Raw genomic sequence first — 20,252 nt, 5'->3', positions numbered from 1 at the left:
TAGTTTAAAATACGGGATATAGTTTTAACTTTCTTCATCACTATTTCTTTCTTCGTTTTTTCTTTATAATATACTTAAAATAAAATAATCTTTGTAAAAACTATACACGTAACTTCAAAAACCCGATATTTTTTTTACACTATATTTGAGACATCACTGGCTGGCTGATAGAAAGCAACAGAAAAACATGATAAAAAACAGTGTCAGAAACAAAACAAAAAATGTTTTTCTGTTTTTATTTGCAAAGGGAAAATTTATTCACGGTCCTAAAGGGGGCATTCGTTATCCTGTACCTATTGCAGTCCGCTTAGCAGTCCACCGCGTAATGGAGGAATATAATAATAACAAGACATTTATTCATAAGCACATTTACAATAAAAAGGTTAACAGTAAAGAGTTTCGGAAATGTGGACTCTAGTGCCAATGAATAGGATGGAACCTTAGCACGACTGCTGCTTTTCAGGTTCCATCTTCATACATGGACGTCCATTGCTGAGAATTGTCAAACTTCACAAGAATTACATTTGAAATTTATAGGTCATGCTTAAAATTGATTTATTATTTCTATGAGGACACGAGTAGATTTAAGAAGAAACTTAAAATAAAGGAACGATTTGCTACGTTATAATGCAATTACGATAACAATTTAGTCCAGCTACATTGTGATTTCTGTACGTTAAGTAGGCATTGCTTACACTTTCTTTTGAAAGTGTTCAATGATTGGGTAAGTTTAATCGGGGGTGCAATGTCATTCGCCGATGACGATTTAGGGAGAAATAGTTTAAATATAAATGATTGCAGCCATATGCGAAAAGTCAATAAAAATATGCTATTTTTAACTAGGGTAAAGGCATCAAGTAGTCAGCTTTTTAACGGAAATTTCAATTTTGAATCTTAGTTATTTGTACAGAGTAGGGCAGACAAATGTACCACAATGTTTGATCAACCATTTATTGTAATTTTAATATAAATAATATGTAAATAATGTAACAAATAAAAATCTTCTGTACTGATAATAATATCAGTACAGAATAAATATAAATTTAGGTTTATAGAAAAAACGGCAGTTTTTCCCAGTAGTCAGCTTCTAAAATCCAATAAAACAGCCTCTGTGTACCCTGTACTCAGCCTTAACACTTACAATAAGAATGAGATCAAAATCAACAATAATTATACAATGTAAAATCAACGGATATATGAGATACGAGTGTATCGGTCTTGGTGCCATTTTTTACTAAAAATAATAAAGATACCCTATAATATCGTTAAATAATAAATATAATACCCATACCTACCTACATAATAAGGGACGACTGGACACTGATACCGCAAAACCCAGTGGTCAGCCTTATTAAAAAAATATTTTCAAATGGGGCTGACTGCTGGTTTTTCACAAAACTGTACAGGGAATGTTAAGTTAAATTGGAACATTTTATTGTAACGGTTTAACGATAGAATTTTTGTCATGATTTGAAAAATACACGATTAACCCAAAAGTCTGCCCCTGGAGGCTAGGCATTGGATTTCATATAAAAAGCGAAGTCTCCAGTAGCCAGCCCCCTCAATTTGCACGTAAATTAGGAGATAATAAATTATTACAGAATTAATGAAATTGAATAGATAAACTAATTAGTAACACACAAGGGGAGAAAAACAGTCGCTTTTAACATCGAAACATAACTTTTGTTACCTGTTATGAGAACACCACTTGCTGAGAAAAAAAATGGCGGACATGGCGCAAAAGCTTTTGGCGACTGACGGCACCTGTATAATCGAGTTTATTTCTGCTTCTGACCTCTTACCGCGCTAGTCGCGTAATGTATTGACCAATGAAGAATCAAAGCTTAAATTTATCAACTTGCGATTTGTAAATTCTAAAAAGACCGCTATTTATAAGGAATTAAAGACGCAAAAGGCTGACTACAGGATCCTGGCTGGCCATTGGTGCTCTTACCCTATTTAATATTTCTCATTAACTCATTAACTCCTACATACTCCACGGCTCCAGATAAAATACTTTATTTGCACGCATGTCCATAACAGTTGCAGTGCCACTCAGAGCTTTAAATCGCAAAGATCTAAGGGGCACTGCCACTGCGCCCCTCAGCCTGAGACATAAGTTAATAAGTCCCATGTGCCTGTAATTTCACCAGCTCCCTTACCCTTCAAAACCGGAATGCAATAATGCTAACATTACTGCTTGGCGGCAAAAATTGGTAAGGTGGCAGTACTTCACTGTATATGTATACTGCTAGTAGTCGTCCGGACTCGGTCCACACGTACTCGTATAATGAAAACTCGGCTTTTGGTGCATTTTTCCACAAACAACCTAATGGCATGCCTAGCCCATGTAGCGCCTTCTGGCCTGGGTGCAGTTAATCCAGACGCCTTCTAGTAGGCACTCGATCAAAATGGAATATTTTCCCCAGTGATGGGAAATATGGGTGCATTGTAAATGGTGCAATTAACAGGTCTTTGAAAGCGTCGCGGGAGTCGTTCGTGGCCCCCTTAAACCCTTTGTTCTTGTGCGCCTCAAACCTTGCACCATACGTAAAACCGGCACAGTTCTTGTGACTTGTTTATAGCGCCTGGAATAAAATACAATTTCTCGCATAGTCAACGAACGTCGCATTACGGCATTCGTGTATTGATTCATACAGGCCTATAATGTATATTCCTTGGTTGCTGTACTCAGCTCAGTTCAGTTTGTGTCATTTAACGAATAGACCGGTTGCTCATACGCAGTTGCTTTCGTAGCCGAGTTTGTTACTAGTTATTTTTAAGATCATCATCATAAGATCTTTTGTTTTAATCTTTACTGATAAAAATACCTAAACGTTTATTTAATCTTCTTTGTTTTGGCGTCTCACGGTAAGTGTTTCAACCACATACGATGTTAAATACTAAAGTCCTCTATGTAAAGTAAGTATGGGTACAAAGTACTATAGTAGAAGTCAAGGTCATCCAGTAACGTAGATAAGTAGGTTGTATAGGTTACACTCTGATATAATATATACAAACGATCATAATTGTTCACATGATAATACGTGTGCTCAAATCAACATTAACACTAGGTATCTGATAAACAGCAAACGGTTCACTGTACCATCTAAATACTTATAGAGGTATTTACTATTATTGTAGTTGGTGTCTTATTTGCTTTTATCTTACAATACCCAATTTATTAAAAATGATAAGTAGTTGTCTTGTAATAGCTGTCGAGAATTTACATTTAGTATTCGTTGATTTTCATTGTGTGTTAGACGTTACAAAAAGTACGTTTGTAATAACGTTTTAAATTATTTTTAAGAAAAATTGTGTGTTATTAACTCATTACTAAGTAAAAGATGTGCATTTTTCGCACAACAGTTTTTGTTTCTTTATGTATATATTTAAATATTCACGGAATCATAATAATGAAAAATTATTGAATGAAATTAATAAAAAAATGACCAGCCCGCTCTACCACATTATCCTTATAAGTAAGTAAGACTTGAAAATATAACATATTCCATTTACAGAGTAAGAAATCATTACCGATGACTTCGTCTGTGAAAATTATCAACAAGGTGGTGTCCGGGGGACCCGCGTTGCCAGTACCCGGCCATTTGAATTTTGGGCAATATATGATTGACAAATTAAGAGAAAACTCACGGGAAGACATGGTGGCTTTGGTAAGGACATAAAGAGAACGTTACCAACATACGTGGGAAGATAAGAAATTCTGTGAACTCTTGACCTTTATCTTTCGAAAATTCATCTGACTGTGTGTTTCTTATGCAATGTTACGGGTTTTTTGCCAAAGTTCCGTACGTCTATTAAGTAGGTACCTGTGAAGTTACTTACTTTTTCAATTAAATTCAATTTCAATTCACGTAATGAGGGTTAAGTGGTGATATACTTACCGAGAAACCAAACTTGAGCCCCGTCTGGTACAAACTGAAATCTCTCTCGTAAATTAATCGGAAGTATTTCGTACCATTAAACGTTGTACAAAAAGCGTTCACAACGTTATAATGAGCAACTAAAACATTACGATGAAAAGAAGCCGCCACAAGGTGCTCTTAAGGTTCTACAGGCTCCACAAAAAGGCTATAAATTGGGATAAGTGTTTATCACACTCCTGTTGTTTTTTTCTCGTTTTATGCCCTTTAAGGGGTTTTTATTTGTTAATCCATTTACCTTTGGATAACAGGATTTTTCCCTCTTCTACATCAGTAGAATAGTAATTAATATGTATAATCCAACTCTGGCGCAACGCAGATCGGAGAAATTCGTGTAGTGTCAACGCTATTATAAAAAAATTGCAGATCAACGGTGAAACCGGCCATAAAACCACATACAGCAAAATTATCCAAGACACAGTGAACACAGCGACTGGATTAAGGAAACTGGGGGTGAAACGAGGCGATGTATTGGCATTCTGCAGTGAAAATAGGGATGAATACATTGCTGCTGCTCTTGGGGCCGTGTGTTGTGGCGCAACTATCACCACCACCAATATGCAGTACTCAAAAGGTGAGGTACCAACTTAGGCACATTATTATATTATATTAGGCAAAGAGTGAGCGTTAAAACAGCCCATTTAGTTAATCGTGATGAGTAGAATGTTTTAGTATTAATTTTAAAAGGCTATAGTGAATAAATATTTTTTAAATAAACACGTCTGTTTCTAATGTAAAAAAAAGTTGCAAGCTCATTCACAGTTCCTAATTGTGTGTTTCAGATGAAATGATACATGTCCTGAACATATCAAAACCAAGCATAGTGCTTGGCTCAGAATCGGCTTTGAGCCAGAACTTAAAAACATTTAGTAACGTCGCCTCTATAAAGAAAGTGATACAATTTAACGGAACACCAGTAGCAAAGGGAGTGATACCACTCAGCAGCATAATTGTTCAGGCAAATGTGAATGAGTTTGAGGCCGACGATGTAGAGGGTTGGCATGACACGGTATTCATTCTGTACTCTTCGGGAACTACAGGACTACCCAAGGGAGTCATGCTGAGTCATCTGAATTGTTTGTATGCCGCTGCAAATTTTGAGTAAGTGTCACTACCAGATATTGAAGTCGTTTGCAAAAAAAAACCCTAATGAAAGTTATAAATGCGAAAGTAACTCAGTTATTTTAGTTCAGAAGTTTTAGATAGTTATTACGCTTTCACGCCTAAACCACTGAACTAAATTTGATGAATTTTGGTATAGAGATAGATGGGACCTAGGAAAAGGATCTATGCAACTTTTTGTCACAAATATAAATGAAAGTTTGTATGGAGAAACAATCATTTCTCAAGTAAAGGATCTGAAAATATGAGTAGGCTACTAGAAGTAGTTATATTCTACGCAGACGAAGTCGAGGGCACCAGCTAGTTATATATATAATTAACAGTATTTTAGTAGATGATTTTCGATTCACAGCGTTCCTTTTTTAAATAATTTCTTCCTTATCACTTCCCTTTTAGTCCCAACAAAACTCCTAATATCTTGTAACATGGCAATCGTACAGGCCTTAGGTACAGGCAGTCGGATTTTTCTTTTCCAATTTATCTTCTGGGAATAACCATCAAGAGGTTAGTTCGCGTTATTACCTTAGCAGGGCAGTTGTCCTTTAATAAAAAATATCTAAATCTCCACCGAGAAATAAATCTCAGACACAGTCCGCTTCAACTATTGTATATATATACGAGTATATAGAAATTATATATAGAAATTTATATTTTCGGTCATGTGACCATTATTTATCAGTAAATTTCTGTAATAGATAAATTAGACAAGTAAATTCGTCGTATTTTCGTAATTTATTTATTCGTCAGAAAAAAATTGTACATTTTCCAGGACTGGCAAAGATAAGGGAGATGAATATTTAACAATGTTGACACTCGTGCCTTGGTATCATGCCTATGGACTGATGTCTACAATCAATTTCCTCGCAATCAGAAAGGTCCTTGTGTACTTCGCCAATTTCGACCCTATTAAATATCTGGAAGCTATACAAGAACACAAGGTCGGTACATAGCAATTTTATATCTTTAGTTGTATAAAGATTATAATCTTATAAAAGTATATATATCTTTTTGACATTAAAATCTTTACGTCACATTTTGATAATAGACGATTTATAACCTTATTTAGCACCTACACCCAGTATAAATATTATCGAAATTCGAAATTCCTAAATTGGATTTTTTTTAAGTAGTTTAACCCTGAATGGGTTCACAAACAACTTAAAAGTACGACTTTACAAAATTGGCATTCACTGTTGCAAAAACAATTAAGTGAATTTCCATTATTAATGATAAATCAGACCTTTTGGTTTACCACTTTTAGTATTACAATAGAAATGCCGTTTTGAGAGATTTCAGATAAACTAAATAAAACCATGGAACAAAGAATTTTTGGACTATGAGATCAATAATTTTATGATAATTTTCTTCCACGTTTGTTTAAGACACACTTGACACACATTTAAATCAGTGCAAAACCCATTAGCGCCCAAAACACGAGAGTGGGATCTATTTATAAGTAAATATATATTTGACGTACATGCAATTTTGTTCAAATTTAATTATTAATTCCATTGACTAATTTCTTTTTAACTAAAGTAACTAATTTTCCATCTAAAAAAGATTATGAAACCATTATGTGCCGGCGCGGTGTCAGCAAGTCGTAGATAAGAAACCAGGAAGGAGGTGAACCCGCGCGCCGGATCAAGAATCTTGTTTTTTTTTTTTATTAATTGGTATACTAAATCTTGTGGCTGGATAGTAATGCAGTTTCCTACGGAAATATCAATGTTGGTATACACTAAATTAAATATTATTTAATGGGTATAATGGTTTCCGTGTATAATTTTGGGTAAAAATGGTTCAAAATAGGACGCTTTGGGCAAAAACCCGGGCGCCATTCGGTTTTAATCCCCTACCTATCTCTGCTTGTCACCGATAAAGCCACTATGTATTTATCTATAATAAGCACTGACATAGTTAAAACAACTTTCAAATAAGTACTGCACGGAAGTGGGCTGCGAAGTACTGACTCCATTGCAAAAATATCGTACGTACTACATAATGATAGTTTCATTGTAAACACACATAATGATAATAATCCTCATTTTAGGTAAACGTCTTACTAACAGTACCTCCGTTAGTGGTGTTCCTGGCTAAGTTCCCCCTAGTTGCTGAATATGATTTGTCCTCGGTTAAAGCAGTGTTGTGCGGAGCAGCTCCGCTTACTAATGAAACCATTAATCAGGCTATGGCACGGTAAGTGTGACAGCCCGTTTATTTTTTGTAATAAAATCTCATCTTTATTTTCTCATTTAAGGTTTCAAAACTTGAATCTTGTGAATTCCCTTGTGTGTAATAAAAATGAGAGTAACTTAATTTGCTACTCGATGTTTTTCTCTTACCGTTAGAAACTGCGATCTGACAAATTGTATTTGACTCTAAATTGTAACGTTATCTTTAAAGAAGGATTGTGAACAATATAATGTTATAACAATAAAACATTCATTCATACAACTCCTGAGGATGCCTCGAAGAGAGGCGAAACACTTGTATTGTTGATGTATTTTTGATGGTGGTATTTGTAGCTGTAGTTGGGCTTGTTTTATTTTTGTGGAGGGAAGATGGAAAAATTAACTTAAAATAAAGTTAATTTTCCATCTTCCCTACAAAAAATAATAATTGGATAAAAAATAATATAATAAAAAAACATTAATTTAACCTTTTTTATGATACGAAGTAACCGATAGTACGTAACACGCCTGTCTATAGCAGTTGCAATGCCACTCAGAGCTTTAAGGCTCTGAGTTTAAAGTCTTAAATTGTTAATATCTGATAAACACGGGCATTGCGCCTATCGCCCTGAGACATAAATTGACAAATCCCATGTGCCTGTCATTTCACCAGCACCCTTACACTACAAAACCGGAACGCAGCAATGATCACATTACTGCGTGGCGGTAGAAATAGGTAAGAAGGCAGTACTTCCCTTGACGTATTCTTTCACAAGAAGCTCTACTGCTACTACTCTTAACTGGATTCGTAGAGTAGCGGTTTACGTGTTACGGTTATCGTTTTGGGCTCCGTCACTTGATATTGTATAAAAAAAGTTGTCGTCGACTAGATACAGACATTTTACGATTAGTTAGACGTTAGACGATAGAGATGTTAGTGATGGCATTGAAGGTTTTTAATTTTGTAAATTAACTGATTCTTCCAACAAACTAATCGAACATTTATCTCTCATTACTATTCAATGTTTTAAACGATGACTTTTCCATTACCAACTATCAATCAACTAACGAATTATAGGTGAATCCAGATTAAATATATATAATCATCTACAAAGATGAGTGAATTATAAAACAATTACCGTTAGCGTTTTTGTTGACTCGTGTGTATTTGATGTGGGTGTGTGTGGACAGATAAGGTCAGCAAACAATGTAACTATGATACGAGTGTTGGGAAGCGTTCCTAAACAAGCGATTCTGGGTAATTGTTATTTGCTAGGTACTCCAATCTAGTTAATAAACTATTTGGAACCATAATATTTTTGCGAAAATTGGTGGTATAATATTTATTCTATTGAATATCACGATGTTTGTAACTAGTATAATATCCATTTATTTTATGTGAAAATACCTACTAGTTTTATGAAATTTATTGACTATGATATTCAATTATTTTTTTGTGAAATTACTCCCCTATATAATTGTTATAACTATTAATATAAAGATCGAACACACAAGTTCGATCCGGCCAGATTCGAACCAGCGTCTTCAGCAAACTAGGCGGACGGTCTCCAAACTAAGCTACGGAACGAAACCAGCAGAGCATCAGAAACCAGCAGCAACGAATTTTTCTTTGTTCTTGTTGCTGATCTTTGTTTTTGGTTTTTAACGACTTTTTTGCTAACTACGCTACGAAAAAAAACCAACTGAGGTATAAGTTGAGGTACATCTAAACGGGTTTTTTGTTGTAGCGCCAACTGTGTGCAACGTATAATGTGTGTTTGTTGGGTTAGGTGTTACTATATTCATCTTTGTAAATGATTCAGTATTAACTGACTTAATAACGTACACCTAAGAAAATCATAATGAGTATTTATGATTTACTGACTATTCTACTATTCTATATGTACGCCATATTTATATAGATTATTTGCTTTTATTTCTGGCGTTAATTTTATTATAAAAGTTTTCCTTCCCTTTATTTACCATATACTTAGATAATAATATGACTGTGTAACTATTCAAGGAAAAGTGGAATATGTAGATGTAGATGGAGTCTTGTTTTAGGACCTACATTCTTATTCTCCTTTTTAATAAAGTAGCATTTTTAAAGTAAATAATAATATAGACTGCTCTATCTATCTATATATGTTTAGTTTGTCTAGATATATTTACATTTATTTAAATATTTCTATTGTAACAACAACACGCTCTCAAGATTTGTATTGTTATACATTCTATATACATATGTTTAATACATTATCATGCAAATTGACGAGTGAGAAACTTGTAGACATTGTTGCGGTTACCTCGACCTATTGCTATTGGTAGATTTTCTTGCCAACATAACATGATATTTAAAAAAACAATATAATAGTATAATAGCTTGCTTTAGAGCAATGAGGCCTCCTGTCTTTTATTGGTTTTTGTATCTGGTCCCGTATGCAAATAACAAGCCTTTGAATTTGAAGAATTTCATATGAAAATCACAATTTTGCATTCCATATTTGACCGGTACGGTACGTACAGTCAAGAAAACATAAAGGTGTTCTTATTGTAAGTGGGCGCTCGACGCGGTCTTGACTACGTAGGTACGTACGATTGAACACGTTGCCATTGGTTTTGTTGTGAAAAAAATGCACTTACACGATTCGTATTACATTCTAAATTTAAACATTTATGTGGAAACAAACATATTATATAATTAATAAATTCATAATCCGTAGTTATACGTTACTGAATAGGTTGTATATTGAAAACGATACTAGCTACAGACTTCCTTGTGAAAGAGCTCGTCCAGGGAAGTACTACCACCTTACTTATTTCTGCTGCCAAACAGTAATTCTGAAGATGAAACTACAAACACAGTTGACTTGTCAACTTTACGCCTCAAGGAGACGGGCGCAGATGCAGTGCCTCTCATATCTTTACGGTATATACAAAGCTATCTGATTTGAATGTCACTGCAAAGCGTGTCGCTTACGTACTACCACGATTTGTTCGTCCCGCCACAGGATATGTAAAAAAATATTATCTATATACAGAATTATATTTTTTATTTAGACATTTATTTCAGGCCACATGACCCATATAATATATACCGTAAGGACTAACGTACATACAATATAATATAACAGTAACTAATCTACACTCATTGCACTTGTCGGCGATGTGTGGTGCAATCTAAATCACCAAAATATTATCCACGTGCATTTGCACGCATGCAACTATCAAGGATGTTTATGTCAGTTATTTTGTATTTGTTACGAGATTCTGATAGAGTTTTAAATACCGTATCTTTCTTTCGTCTGCAGCTTACCTAACTGTAAGGGTATTTTCCAAGCATATGGAATGACTGAAACGTCACTTGCTGCAACCAAAGATGTAGACGAAGAAGATGACGTAAGACTACACAAGCCCGGCAGCGGCGGTTTTCCTCTCAGAGGAGTTAAAGTTAAGGTAGCCTGAATATTTTTAAATGTAAATTTTAATCATTTTTATGTCATGTTATGGAATTACTCATAAAATTTTAGTAGAAAGTCTTATGAGTAATTCCTTGGCATGACAACAATGTTGATTACGGCGTAATTTCTAAAAATGATTAACTTAACTTAATGACGCTTAAATTATTAACGCAACTTGAAAATACCGGCTGTTTTATAATAAACTTAGTAGGCCGAATTATATTGAAACGGTATTCCTACATACAATTAGAAATACTGTCTTCAAAATTGCATACATCATTTTTCTGACAAGCCACACAGGTTTTGATGTAATAAAAAATATTTTTTTATATTTATCTCGCATCCCCCCTTAGCCTTTTAGCCCACTATTTCCGTACATACAACAATGATTTCGGGACAACCAAACAGCTAGTAGTTGTGTTAGCGATTATCGGATGTAGCCACAGAAACTATCTACCTCTTTATTTGTAATTATGTTATGCGTTATATCGACAGTGAAAATCTTGAAAATTGTATTTATTTAAACTGCAAATCAAATTCCAATATTTTTGCAGGTGGTAGACATTGAAACGCGCCAAAAACTAGGTCCTAACCAGAAAGGAGAAATTTGTATAAAAGGACCTGTTGTAATGAAGGGGTACGCCGGCAATAAATCAGCCACGCGTGACATTCTCGATAACGAAAGATACTTAAAGACTGGAGACATAGGATATTATGATCAGGATGGAACATTTTTCATTGTCGACCGACTTAAGGAGCTGATCAAATATAAAGGAAGTCAGGTAAGAATGTATACATCTCATGAAACTTTTCAAACACCTGTCAAGTTTAACCGGAATTGCGGGATGAACGATAACAAGAAAATCTCAATCTCTCCAGAATTAAACGTGTGGGTTGATCTGTTTTCCTATGGTTTGTTCTGTAATATAGTTTATACAGTAGAGTGATATCGTACTTGTACCGACAGACGGAAATGTGTGTATTTAAAATCAACTGAATTTACAAATAACACGGATCAAAGTCCAAATGCACCGAACTGTTGCCACACTTAAGAACTGATATAATCATAATGACATATAAAAGTAAAGATAATCCTCAGCAATTACTTATTATAATCAGATACATCATCGTTCTAACATGTAAAATATGCTGTGTTAACATACCGTGAGCGATTCTATCTCAATCTGTCCATCAAGACCAAACAGATAATCGTCTTGATAGGACAATATATAGTAGGGTACAGTATCGTCATAAAAGTGGTTTACATTAGTTATACTAAACTATTTATTGTCAAATGTGAGAAGTGAATTAGAAATAATGGCACCATACAAGCTACATAGGTTTTGCGAAAAAGGGACTGCTGAATACATAATGTTAGTTGAGCTATAGAAAAATTAATTTGAGATTAATTTTCACTATATCCATGTGATAAAGAAGTAACTTATAAAAAAACAATTCAAGTATCCTATTACGAGTACAAATCCATAGCATAAAGTACACATCACCACTATTTAAAAGAAAATTGCTACCACTTGTCCTGTCCTTGTAGTATTATAGAGATAATACTACACTATTCTATGGAGAGCTGTTGAGACGTCTGTACTTTGACGCTAATTTTAATATATTTCACAAAACTACACATTACGCTAGTCGTCGTACCAGGCGAAGGCTTATTTTAAAGTTGCTAATGCCAACAATACTGTATCCCATACTATACGCTTTACTTGAGAGCAAAGGTCTCCTCCAAGGAGTTCAAAGTCTTCCGCCATAGTGTCAAGTGGCTTTGCATGTGACATATATTTTGATATGAATAAGTACGAACTCAATATCTTTTTATGATTATCTATAAATCTATATATCATAAATAATGTTTGCAATCTTGTAGACAATTTTACTAATAATCGTATGTTAATGTAGAGAATTATCTTTATCTTAGGTGCCGCCAGCAACAGTGGAGAACGTGCTACTTCAACACCCTGGAGTAGCGGAATGCGGGGTAGTTGGTGCCCCTGATGAAAAGGCAGGAGAGCTTACCACCGCGTTTGTCGTGAAGAAATATGGCGTAGACATTACTGAGAAGGAGATCATAGAGTTCACTAATGAGAGGGTATGTATTTACTGTAGTAAATATGTCCTGATAGAACCCCGGTAATGTACAGTACGTAATTGTATAATGTACAGCTTAAGGCATACAGGGTTCGATGAACAGTGATACGAAAAATTTTGACATATGAGAGTGGTCATGACGTCTTTTGCCAGGAAATATTTTTTTACCCTTTTCATGCATTTTGTTTATCAGTGACAGACTATATAATATTTATCGAGTTCTTAGATATGATATAATATTTATCTAGCAAAATTATACATTGGTTTTTCTAATAATTTTAATTTCTGGTTAAAATTTTCCATTTTCATGATTACTTTCGAATCTCAAAAATCAATACCTTTACAAATTTTTTATATATATTCTTTATTGCACCAAACAAATAAACAGAAACAAAAAAATAACATAAGGTGAGCAAAGGTGGACTTATCTCTAAAAGAGATCTCTTCCAGCCAACCCAAGGCAGTGAGAGCAAAGGTTTTAAGCGGGGAACGGCGTGCAAAAGAGATAACAAAAGATGATAATCTACATGTGTAAAATATGCATATATAAAATTACCGTTAAATAATTAAAATAGTATATAAATAAATAGACTACATAACGTATAATACATTGTATCAATAAACTTACACATATACAAATATGATGATTATTAAGAGAGTTCAGCAAGAAAGTGCGCTGTCAACCTTTTCTTGAAGGAAGCAATTGACGGACTAGACTGAATATGGGAAGGGAGTCTGTTCCACAGCTGCGCTGCACGAGAGGAAAAGGAGTTGTAAAAGAAATTTGTTTTACAACTAGGATGAACGAGCATCTTAGTGATGCACGGACGCCTTGAGCGGCTAGGAGGGGGAAGCAGTTGGAACCGGGAACGTAGATAGGAAGGAGAATTTGGGTCATGAAGTATATTAAAAAGGGTGGACAGGATATGCACATCACGGCGAAGGCGGATTGGGAGCCATTTTAACCGAGCACGAAATTCGGAAACGTGATCAAATTTTCGGAGACCGAAAATAAATCTGATAGCCAGGTTCTGTAGACGCTCTAGTTTGTTTAAAAGGTCTTCGGTCGCATCCAAGTAACAAACGTCGGCGTAGTCAAGAATAGGGAGTAAAAGAGTTTGCGCAAGCATAATTTTGGTGTGAAAAGGAAGAAAGTATTGGAGACGTTTGAGAGAATGATATGAGAAGTACATTCGTCTGCTGACCTCATTGACATGAGAAGTCCAAGACAAGGTGCAGTCCATTACTAACCCGAGATTTTTAGCCTTGTCAGTATATGCAATTGGAACTCCGTCATATACCAGCGCAGGTACCAAAGACCAGTCCAACTTGGACCTCAATCTGCTACTGCCCACAATCATTGCTTGAGACTTGGCTGGATTAACCAAAAGGCCAAATGACTTGGCCCATAACTGAATGGCAGACAAATCACAGTTGATAGACGCAATTGCCTCCGCTACCTCGCCCACTTCAAAATTACGATAAAGCTGAAGATCATCAGCATATAAATGGAAGGGAGAAGAAATGACACGGGAAATATTATTAATAAAAATAGAAAAGAGTAAAGGAGAGAGTACGCCACCCTGGGGCACACCAGCAGTTAAGTTAGACCAAGATGACGAGCCATCATTGATTTTCACGCTCTGCTGGCGACCGAAAAGATACGAAGAGAACCAACTTATAATAGGAGAAGGGATATTAACAGCCTGAAGGGCACCAAGAAGAATGTCGAAGTCAACAGAGTTAAAAGCGTTGCTGAAATCCAAGAGGGCAATGGCAGTGAGTTTCGTTTCATCCATAGCACGACGTATGTCCTCCGTAATGTTCAGTAATGCTCCAATAGTGCTATGAGATGGACGAAAGCCAGACTGAAACGGACATAAAAGATTATAGGAGGTAAGATGAGAATAAAGTTGTGTATGTACAATGGATTCTAGGGCTTTAGAAAGAATGGGGAGAATGGAAACAGGACGGTATTGTGAAAAAGATGTAGGATTCTGGATTTTAGGGAGAGGTATGACAAAAGCCTTTTTCCATTGAGTTGGAAAGACATAGCGCGAGAGAGAAAAATTTATGATGTAAGTAATAACCGGCGCAATGTCCTCCAGCACGGGAAGAATCATTTCGAGGCTCAAATTGTCACTGCCAATGGCCTTAGTGGAAATCGAGCGGATACTCTTTTTTACAAGATCCTCTGTGACCGCACCAAAAGTGAAAGGGGGACAATCAGGTAACGCAAGATTAGACAGAAAAGTTAGAGTATTCGATTTAGTGCGAGAGTTAAGGATGATGGGCGGCGTGGAAAAGTGGGAGTTCAGGGCATCGAGATCTATGTTGTTTTGGCAAACATCCAAGGACGACTTGCCAACACCTACGGAATGTAAAAATTTCCACACCTGAGCTTGGGAAAGATTTTGTATGGTAGAGTGAAAGTAGCGACGTTTGGCATCCCTACACATTCTATTGCTGAGATTGCGTAACTTCTTATACTCGTCTAGATTTGCTGAAGAGGGTTCACGTTTTAGACGGCATTTGGCTTTATCACGCATTGCCATAACTCTTTTAATCTCAGGCGAAAGCCAAGGAGCCGGCGCACGTTTGACACGCACAGGCCGAGCAGGAGCATGGGAGTCATAAACCTTCACCAACTCAGTGTTAAGGATATCAACCATTACGTCAATACTGTCAGACGAAAACAATACGGACCAGTCAATACATCTCATATCTTCTCTCAAACGATCCAGATTCAAATTCTTGAAATTTCGCAAAAGAAGGACTTTTCCCCTACCTTTAGGTGGACGCACTTTGTAAGAAAGATAAATTAAGTCGTGATGTGAAAAGGGAGCAATCATCTGCCCATGCGAAATGACCAGTTTGGGGTTAGTGACAATAATTAAATCTAGCAAGGAAGGCCTACAGTTAGGAAAGTAATGGGTCGGTTTCTTTGTATTTAGCACTTGGAGATCAAGCGCAGACGTCAAAGCTGCCAACCTGACGGCTCGACTGTCATTTTTGAGGAGACACGTGTTTAAGTCACCCATTACAATGACATGGTCAAAAAGGGGGACCAAGTTTTCAAAAGTACTTTCCAAGACGTTAAAATATTCTGTTTTATCATTAGGGCTATATAAAACGCCAAGCAGGATTTTTTTGTGGTGAACTACAATTGAAAGAAATAAATGTTCCAAGGAACCCGTGTATAGTGACTGAGAGCAACAAACAACATCAGCAATGATGTGGCTACGAAGGTAAATGCCAACACCACCTCCACCACACCCGACACGGTCATTACGAAATAGTTTATATCCCGGAATGGAACAGCTAGTAGAAGGTAAAGTAGGTTTCAGCCAGGTTTCCGACACAAGAATACAATCAACTATGCCGGCGCTAAAAGATGTAAGAAAATCATTGTAGTGAGCAGGAATGCTCTGCGCGTTGATGTGCACTAAGGAAAGGAATTTGTTATAATTATCAAATACATCGTGAAGTTTATCTTCCAAAGGTTCAGAATCTGAAAGTGAAGTATTATGACTTTGGGCGCTAATATAATCATCTGAAGAGCAAGAAAAATAATCATCTTCAATAAACATTGTAAAAAATAAAAAAAAAAAATATATATAGTTATATAAACCTAAATAAATATGTAAAGAAAATACGAAAAAAAAAAAACAAAACAAAAAAAAAATACGCTATTTCCAAATAACCCACTGCACAGGTTGACAAGACGAGTAACTCCAAACTTACAAAAATAAAAACTGAAATTTAAGAGCAACAAACAAACAATAATTACTTAGAACTATTAAAAATAATAATTAAAATAAGTATGAATGAAAAATGAAACATTAAAACGAAATTCTACTCTAATGATACATACACTGTGAGGGTAATATTATGATACCATATGTATTGCAAAACTATTCTAAGATACATTTTCCATTCATATAAAAGAAAGTGAGCCTGGGACGAGGCAGAACGGTTTATAACCCTAGCCTGTAATTTTTGAACGAACAGAGCCAAATAAAAAAAAAAAAGAAAAAAAGAAAGTGACACTTGACTGGGTGCTCCGATTAAAAGTGAATTGACGGAGGTATTTCAATTTTGTGTGCAAAATATTATATAAAACATGATGAATACCCCATATTATTACAAAAAGACGGAAACAGTATAAGCCGACAAAATATAATAGTAACAACAAACCCAGCAGAATGCTCTTTCACTTCACAGTACGGACAGGCGGCGAGGAATCCTTGGGGTACTGGGACATCAATAACTTCAGCTCAGCCAAGGAAACAATCTTTTTACGGCTTTTGTCAGGAAGAAGTATAATTACCACTCCATCGGTCGACCAGCACCTTTTCATACCGAAGTGACCTCGAGCCGCCACAAAAACATCCTGCCGGGGTCTTGTCAAGAACTCGGAGATTGAAGTTTTGGAACCTTTCAATGCCGTTTTAGCCTTCCATACCTTGGACCGAAGTTGTGCTGTAGTAAAACGAACCTATATAGGCCGGGCAGAGTCCCTCTTCGCACCTAATCTATGGCAAGATTCAAATGCCTCGTGATCCATACTGGACAACTTTAATTGGTTGGATAATATGGCCGAAACTTTCTTTGCTGTGTCTTCACCAACATCCTCCTTGATTCCATGAAACAGTAAGACCTTCCTGCGGGAGTGTGTCTCGAGACGGTCCAAACAAACATGCAGGAGCTCTACCTGGGACTTGAGCATGCTGATGGATTTCCAGACGAAGGCCTTGAAAGAGTTGAAGTCTGCTGCAATACTCTTCACTGTGGTAGCAGTACCGCTGGGCTGGTGGAGATTTTTCTCAAATTCCCCCATCCTGCTACTAAACATTGTGGATAGTTCATCAATACTCTTCTTGAGTTGCTCTGCTGAAGTGTCCATTGTGAAGGTGTAAAAGTTTGTGTGAGAGTAAGTAAACAGTCAACCTTAGTGCATGTGAGCTAAATTTTAATGAATATACACATTTACTATTTTAAATGAATAAAAATAGAGAGCAGAAAAAATTTGGTGTTTTTACTTGGGCGCCTACCCGCGATTTCCTTTATTGCTTACATAAGTCGTCGATTTTATGGTATTAGGTGAAATCAACAATCGATGCAATGTTTTTTTATAATGAAACTTAGGTTTAAACAGTCGTCGTGGATCAGGTGCCATTAGAGGAAACGTGATTCAAAATGACGTAGTAAACCCCATTTTCGTTGTGAACGGTACTGTCGTTCTATCGACTATTCGAAATACTTAAAAAAATGGGTAATTTTCAGGTTAGTTTTCTCTATTTAAATTCGGTGACAATTTTTATTATTGAATTTTATTTTTATTAAAAATTTTAGAATATTATCGTAGTAAATATTGTAAGAAGTAATACTTCATGTATTACTTAATATTCGGTTGTAGTATCTTGAAATATTATTTAATATTTCACTAAAATATTCTCGAATACGTAAATAATAAAAGTTGCCATCGAAATTAGGTAGAGAAAACTGACCTTAAAATTACCCGAATATAGTTTTAAAAGTATGGGGTATGACCCTATATCAGTAGCAATATACGTTATATCGCCAGTGAAAAATGAACTCAAGTTATCCATTAGGTATGACAAGGGTACGACAGACGATTTTTGTGAATGTGACGTGAGGTCCGCAAACATTAGTGGCTTCTTAACAGTTCTATCAAAACCGAGCATAATTTCCAGATATAATTTAAAACACAACACTGTTCTATGTATGTATGTTCTATCTATATGGAATTTATAAATAGTACGTAATTTAGGCGCAAGCGACTTCTGTGAGAGATCTATGAACCTTCTCACTCGTCAGTACTTTTACAGCCGCTGATTTACCAGAGTCTGACGTGAAATGAATTCTAATACTGATTTTTATTGAATATCATATATACGTTCATGTTATTTTTTGTGAAATTACTTCTGACATGACTCGAACTTACGTCTGTGCAAAACTAGGGCCACCGCTCTATCAACTGATCTACAGATCGAGTTCGCAGAGTGGCCCTGGCTCCTAAAGCGTACGTAGGTTCCTAGGTTCTAATAATATAGGACACTAGCCCGATACACCATACTACACCATTCCAAATACTTATTTGCACTATAATATTCAGGGTTACGATACGAATGATCGGACATCTTATTTTATTATTCATTTTTAAGTAGCTATAACCTACTAACGTAAAATATATAGTTGCCTATATACACAAGGACAGTTATATGATTTTCAGCTACCAATTACGCATAAAGTACCTAAGAGTGGTTACACACAGCGGCTTTTAGCAGCGATGCAAACGCGCGTTCTTGAAACGCGTGATTGCATCGCTACACTTGCGATTTATAGACGATAGCATCGTTGAAAACGCGCGACTGTTTCGATGCAAACGCGCAATTGCTTCGATACAATCGCGCGGTTGTATCAATGCAATCGCTTATAAATCACAAGTGTAGCGATGCAATCGCTCGTTTGTATCGATGCAGTCGTGCGCTCGCATCGTGTTTGCATCGCTACTAAAAGTCACCGTGTGTAACCGCTCTTATGTATATTCTAGTGAAAGAAAGACTACAGCAAAGTTAGAAAATAAAAATCATCATTTGTTAAATTAATTTTCAGCTATCGCCAGAGAAGCGTCTCTACGGAGGAGTGATATTCGTGAACGAGATCCCCAAGAACCCTTCAGGCAAGATCTTACGGCGAGTGCTCAAGCAGCAACTGCACAAGAAGAAAAAATCTAGACTGTGAATACGTCATCATAGAGGTATCTACTTCTATAGAGTGCTCAACGTAGGGATCAAATTTTTATATAAACTTTAAATTTACCTTATTTTTTTTAATAGAGTAAAGAACACTTCGAACATTATTATTGTACAAAAGCGTTTTTAAATTTAGTTGGTTCTTTTTTAATAAAGGTTATCAATGTTTAACTTCTTGTATCATTAGTTACTGTATTTCCACGTGGCGTAGCGCTGTTAAAACTACGTTACTTGGGCTGGAACGGGAACAGAGAGCTGTCTTGAAAGTGGCAACCAACAATCACTTCAAGTATCCGACTGCACAACTGTACGCTGAGACTCAAGTCCTTTCAGTGAGACAGCTTTTTATATTCAGGGTCGTATTGAGAAAACACCGTTCAGTACCTCCCCTACAACCAAACCGTCATGTTAAACGAGCGGTGTGTCCAAGTGAACAGCATTCGACCACACTTGCAAGCAGGCAGTTTTATGTTTTAAGCTCGGTTCTATATACTAAATTAAACAGAATTCACAACTGTGTTGGCTTATCTAGTTACGAACTGAAGTCTAAATTGCAAAATTGGCTGGAGACTCTCGACTACGCGGCTACAGAGGAACTACTTAAAATATGATTACTTACGCAGTTACTTTTGGATTTTACACACACACACACACACACACACACACACA

General features: G+C 36.0%; 1 protein-coding gene across 2 annotated transcripts; it reads left to right on the top strand.

Annotated features, from left to right (window-relative positions):
* Window positions 1–318: 318 nt before the first annotated feature.
* LOC113226542 (4-coumarate--CoA ligase 1-like) lies at window positions 319–19,650 on the top strand. 2 transcript variants are annotated; one of them, XM_026459199.1, is made up of 10 exons: window positions 319–341; window positions 3,522–3,674; window positions 4,311–4,518; window positions 4,727–5,045; window positions 5,836–6,004; window positions 7,117–7,262; window positions 10,549–10,693; window positions 11,253–11,480; window positions 12,635–12,805; window positions 19,444–19,650. In XM_026459199.1, the coding sequence occupies exons 2-10, from the start codon at window positions 3,540–3,542 to the stop codon at window positions 19,570–19,572; spliced, it is 1,650 nt and encodes a 549-aa protein (XP_026314984.1). In that variant the 5' UTR covers window positions 319–341; window positions 3,522–3,539; the 3' UTR covers window positions 19,573–19,650. The 2 variants fall into 2 exon arrangements, with proteins under 2 accessions (XP_026314984.1, XP_026314983.1); XM_026459198.1 differs by lacking the exon at window positions 319–341 and adding an exon at window positions 2,368–2,871.
* The last annotated feature ends 602 nt before the right edge of the window (window positions 19,651–20,252 follow it).

This window comes from Hyposmocoma kahamanoa, unplaced genomic scaffold (assembly GCF_003589595.1).
Source record: "Hyposmocoma kahamanoa isolate Upper Pololo Valley unplaced genomic scaffold, ASM358959v1 192, whole genome shotgun sequence".
NCBI classification, from domain to species: domain Eukaryota; kingdom Metazoa; phylum Arthropoda; class Insecta; order Lepidoptera; family Cosmopterigidae; genus Hyposmocoma; species Hyposmocoma kahamanoa.
This window is presented reverse-complemented; position numbering and strand designations above follow the sequence as displayed.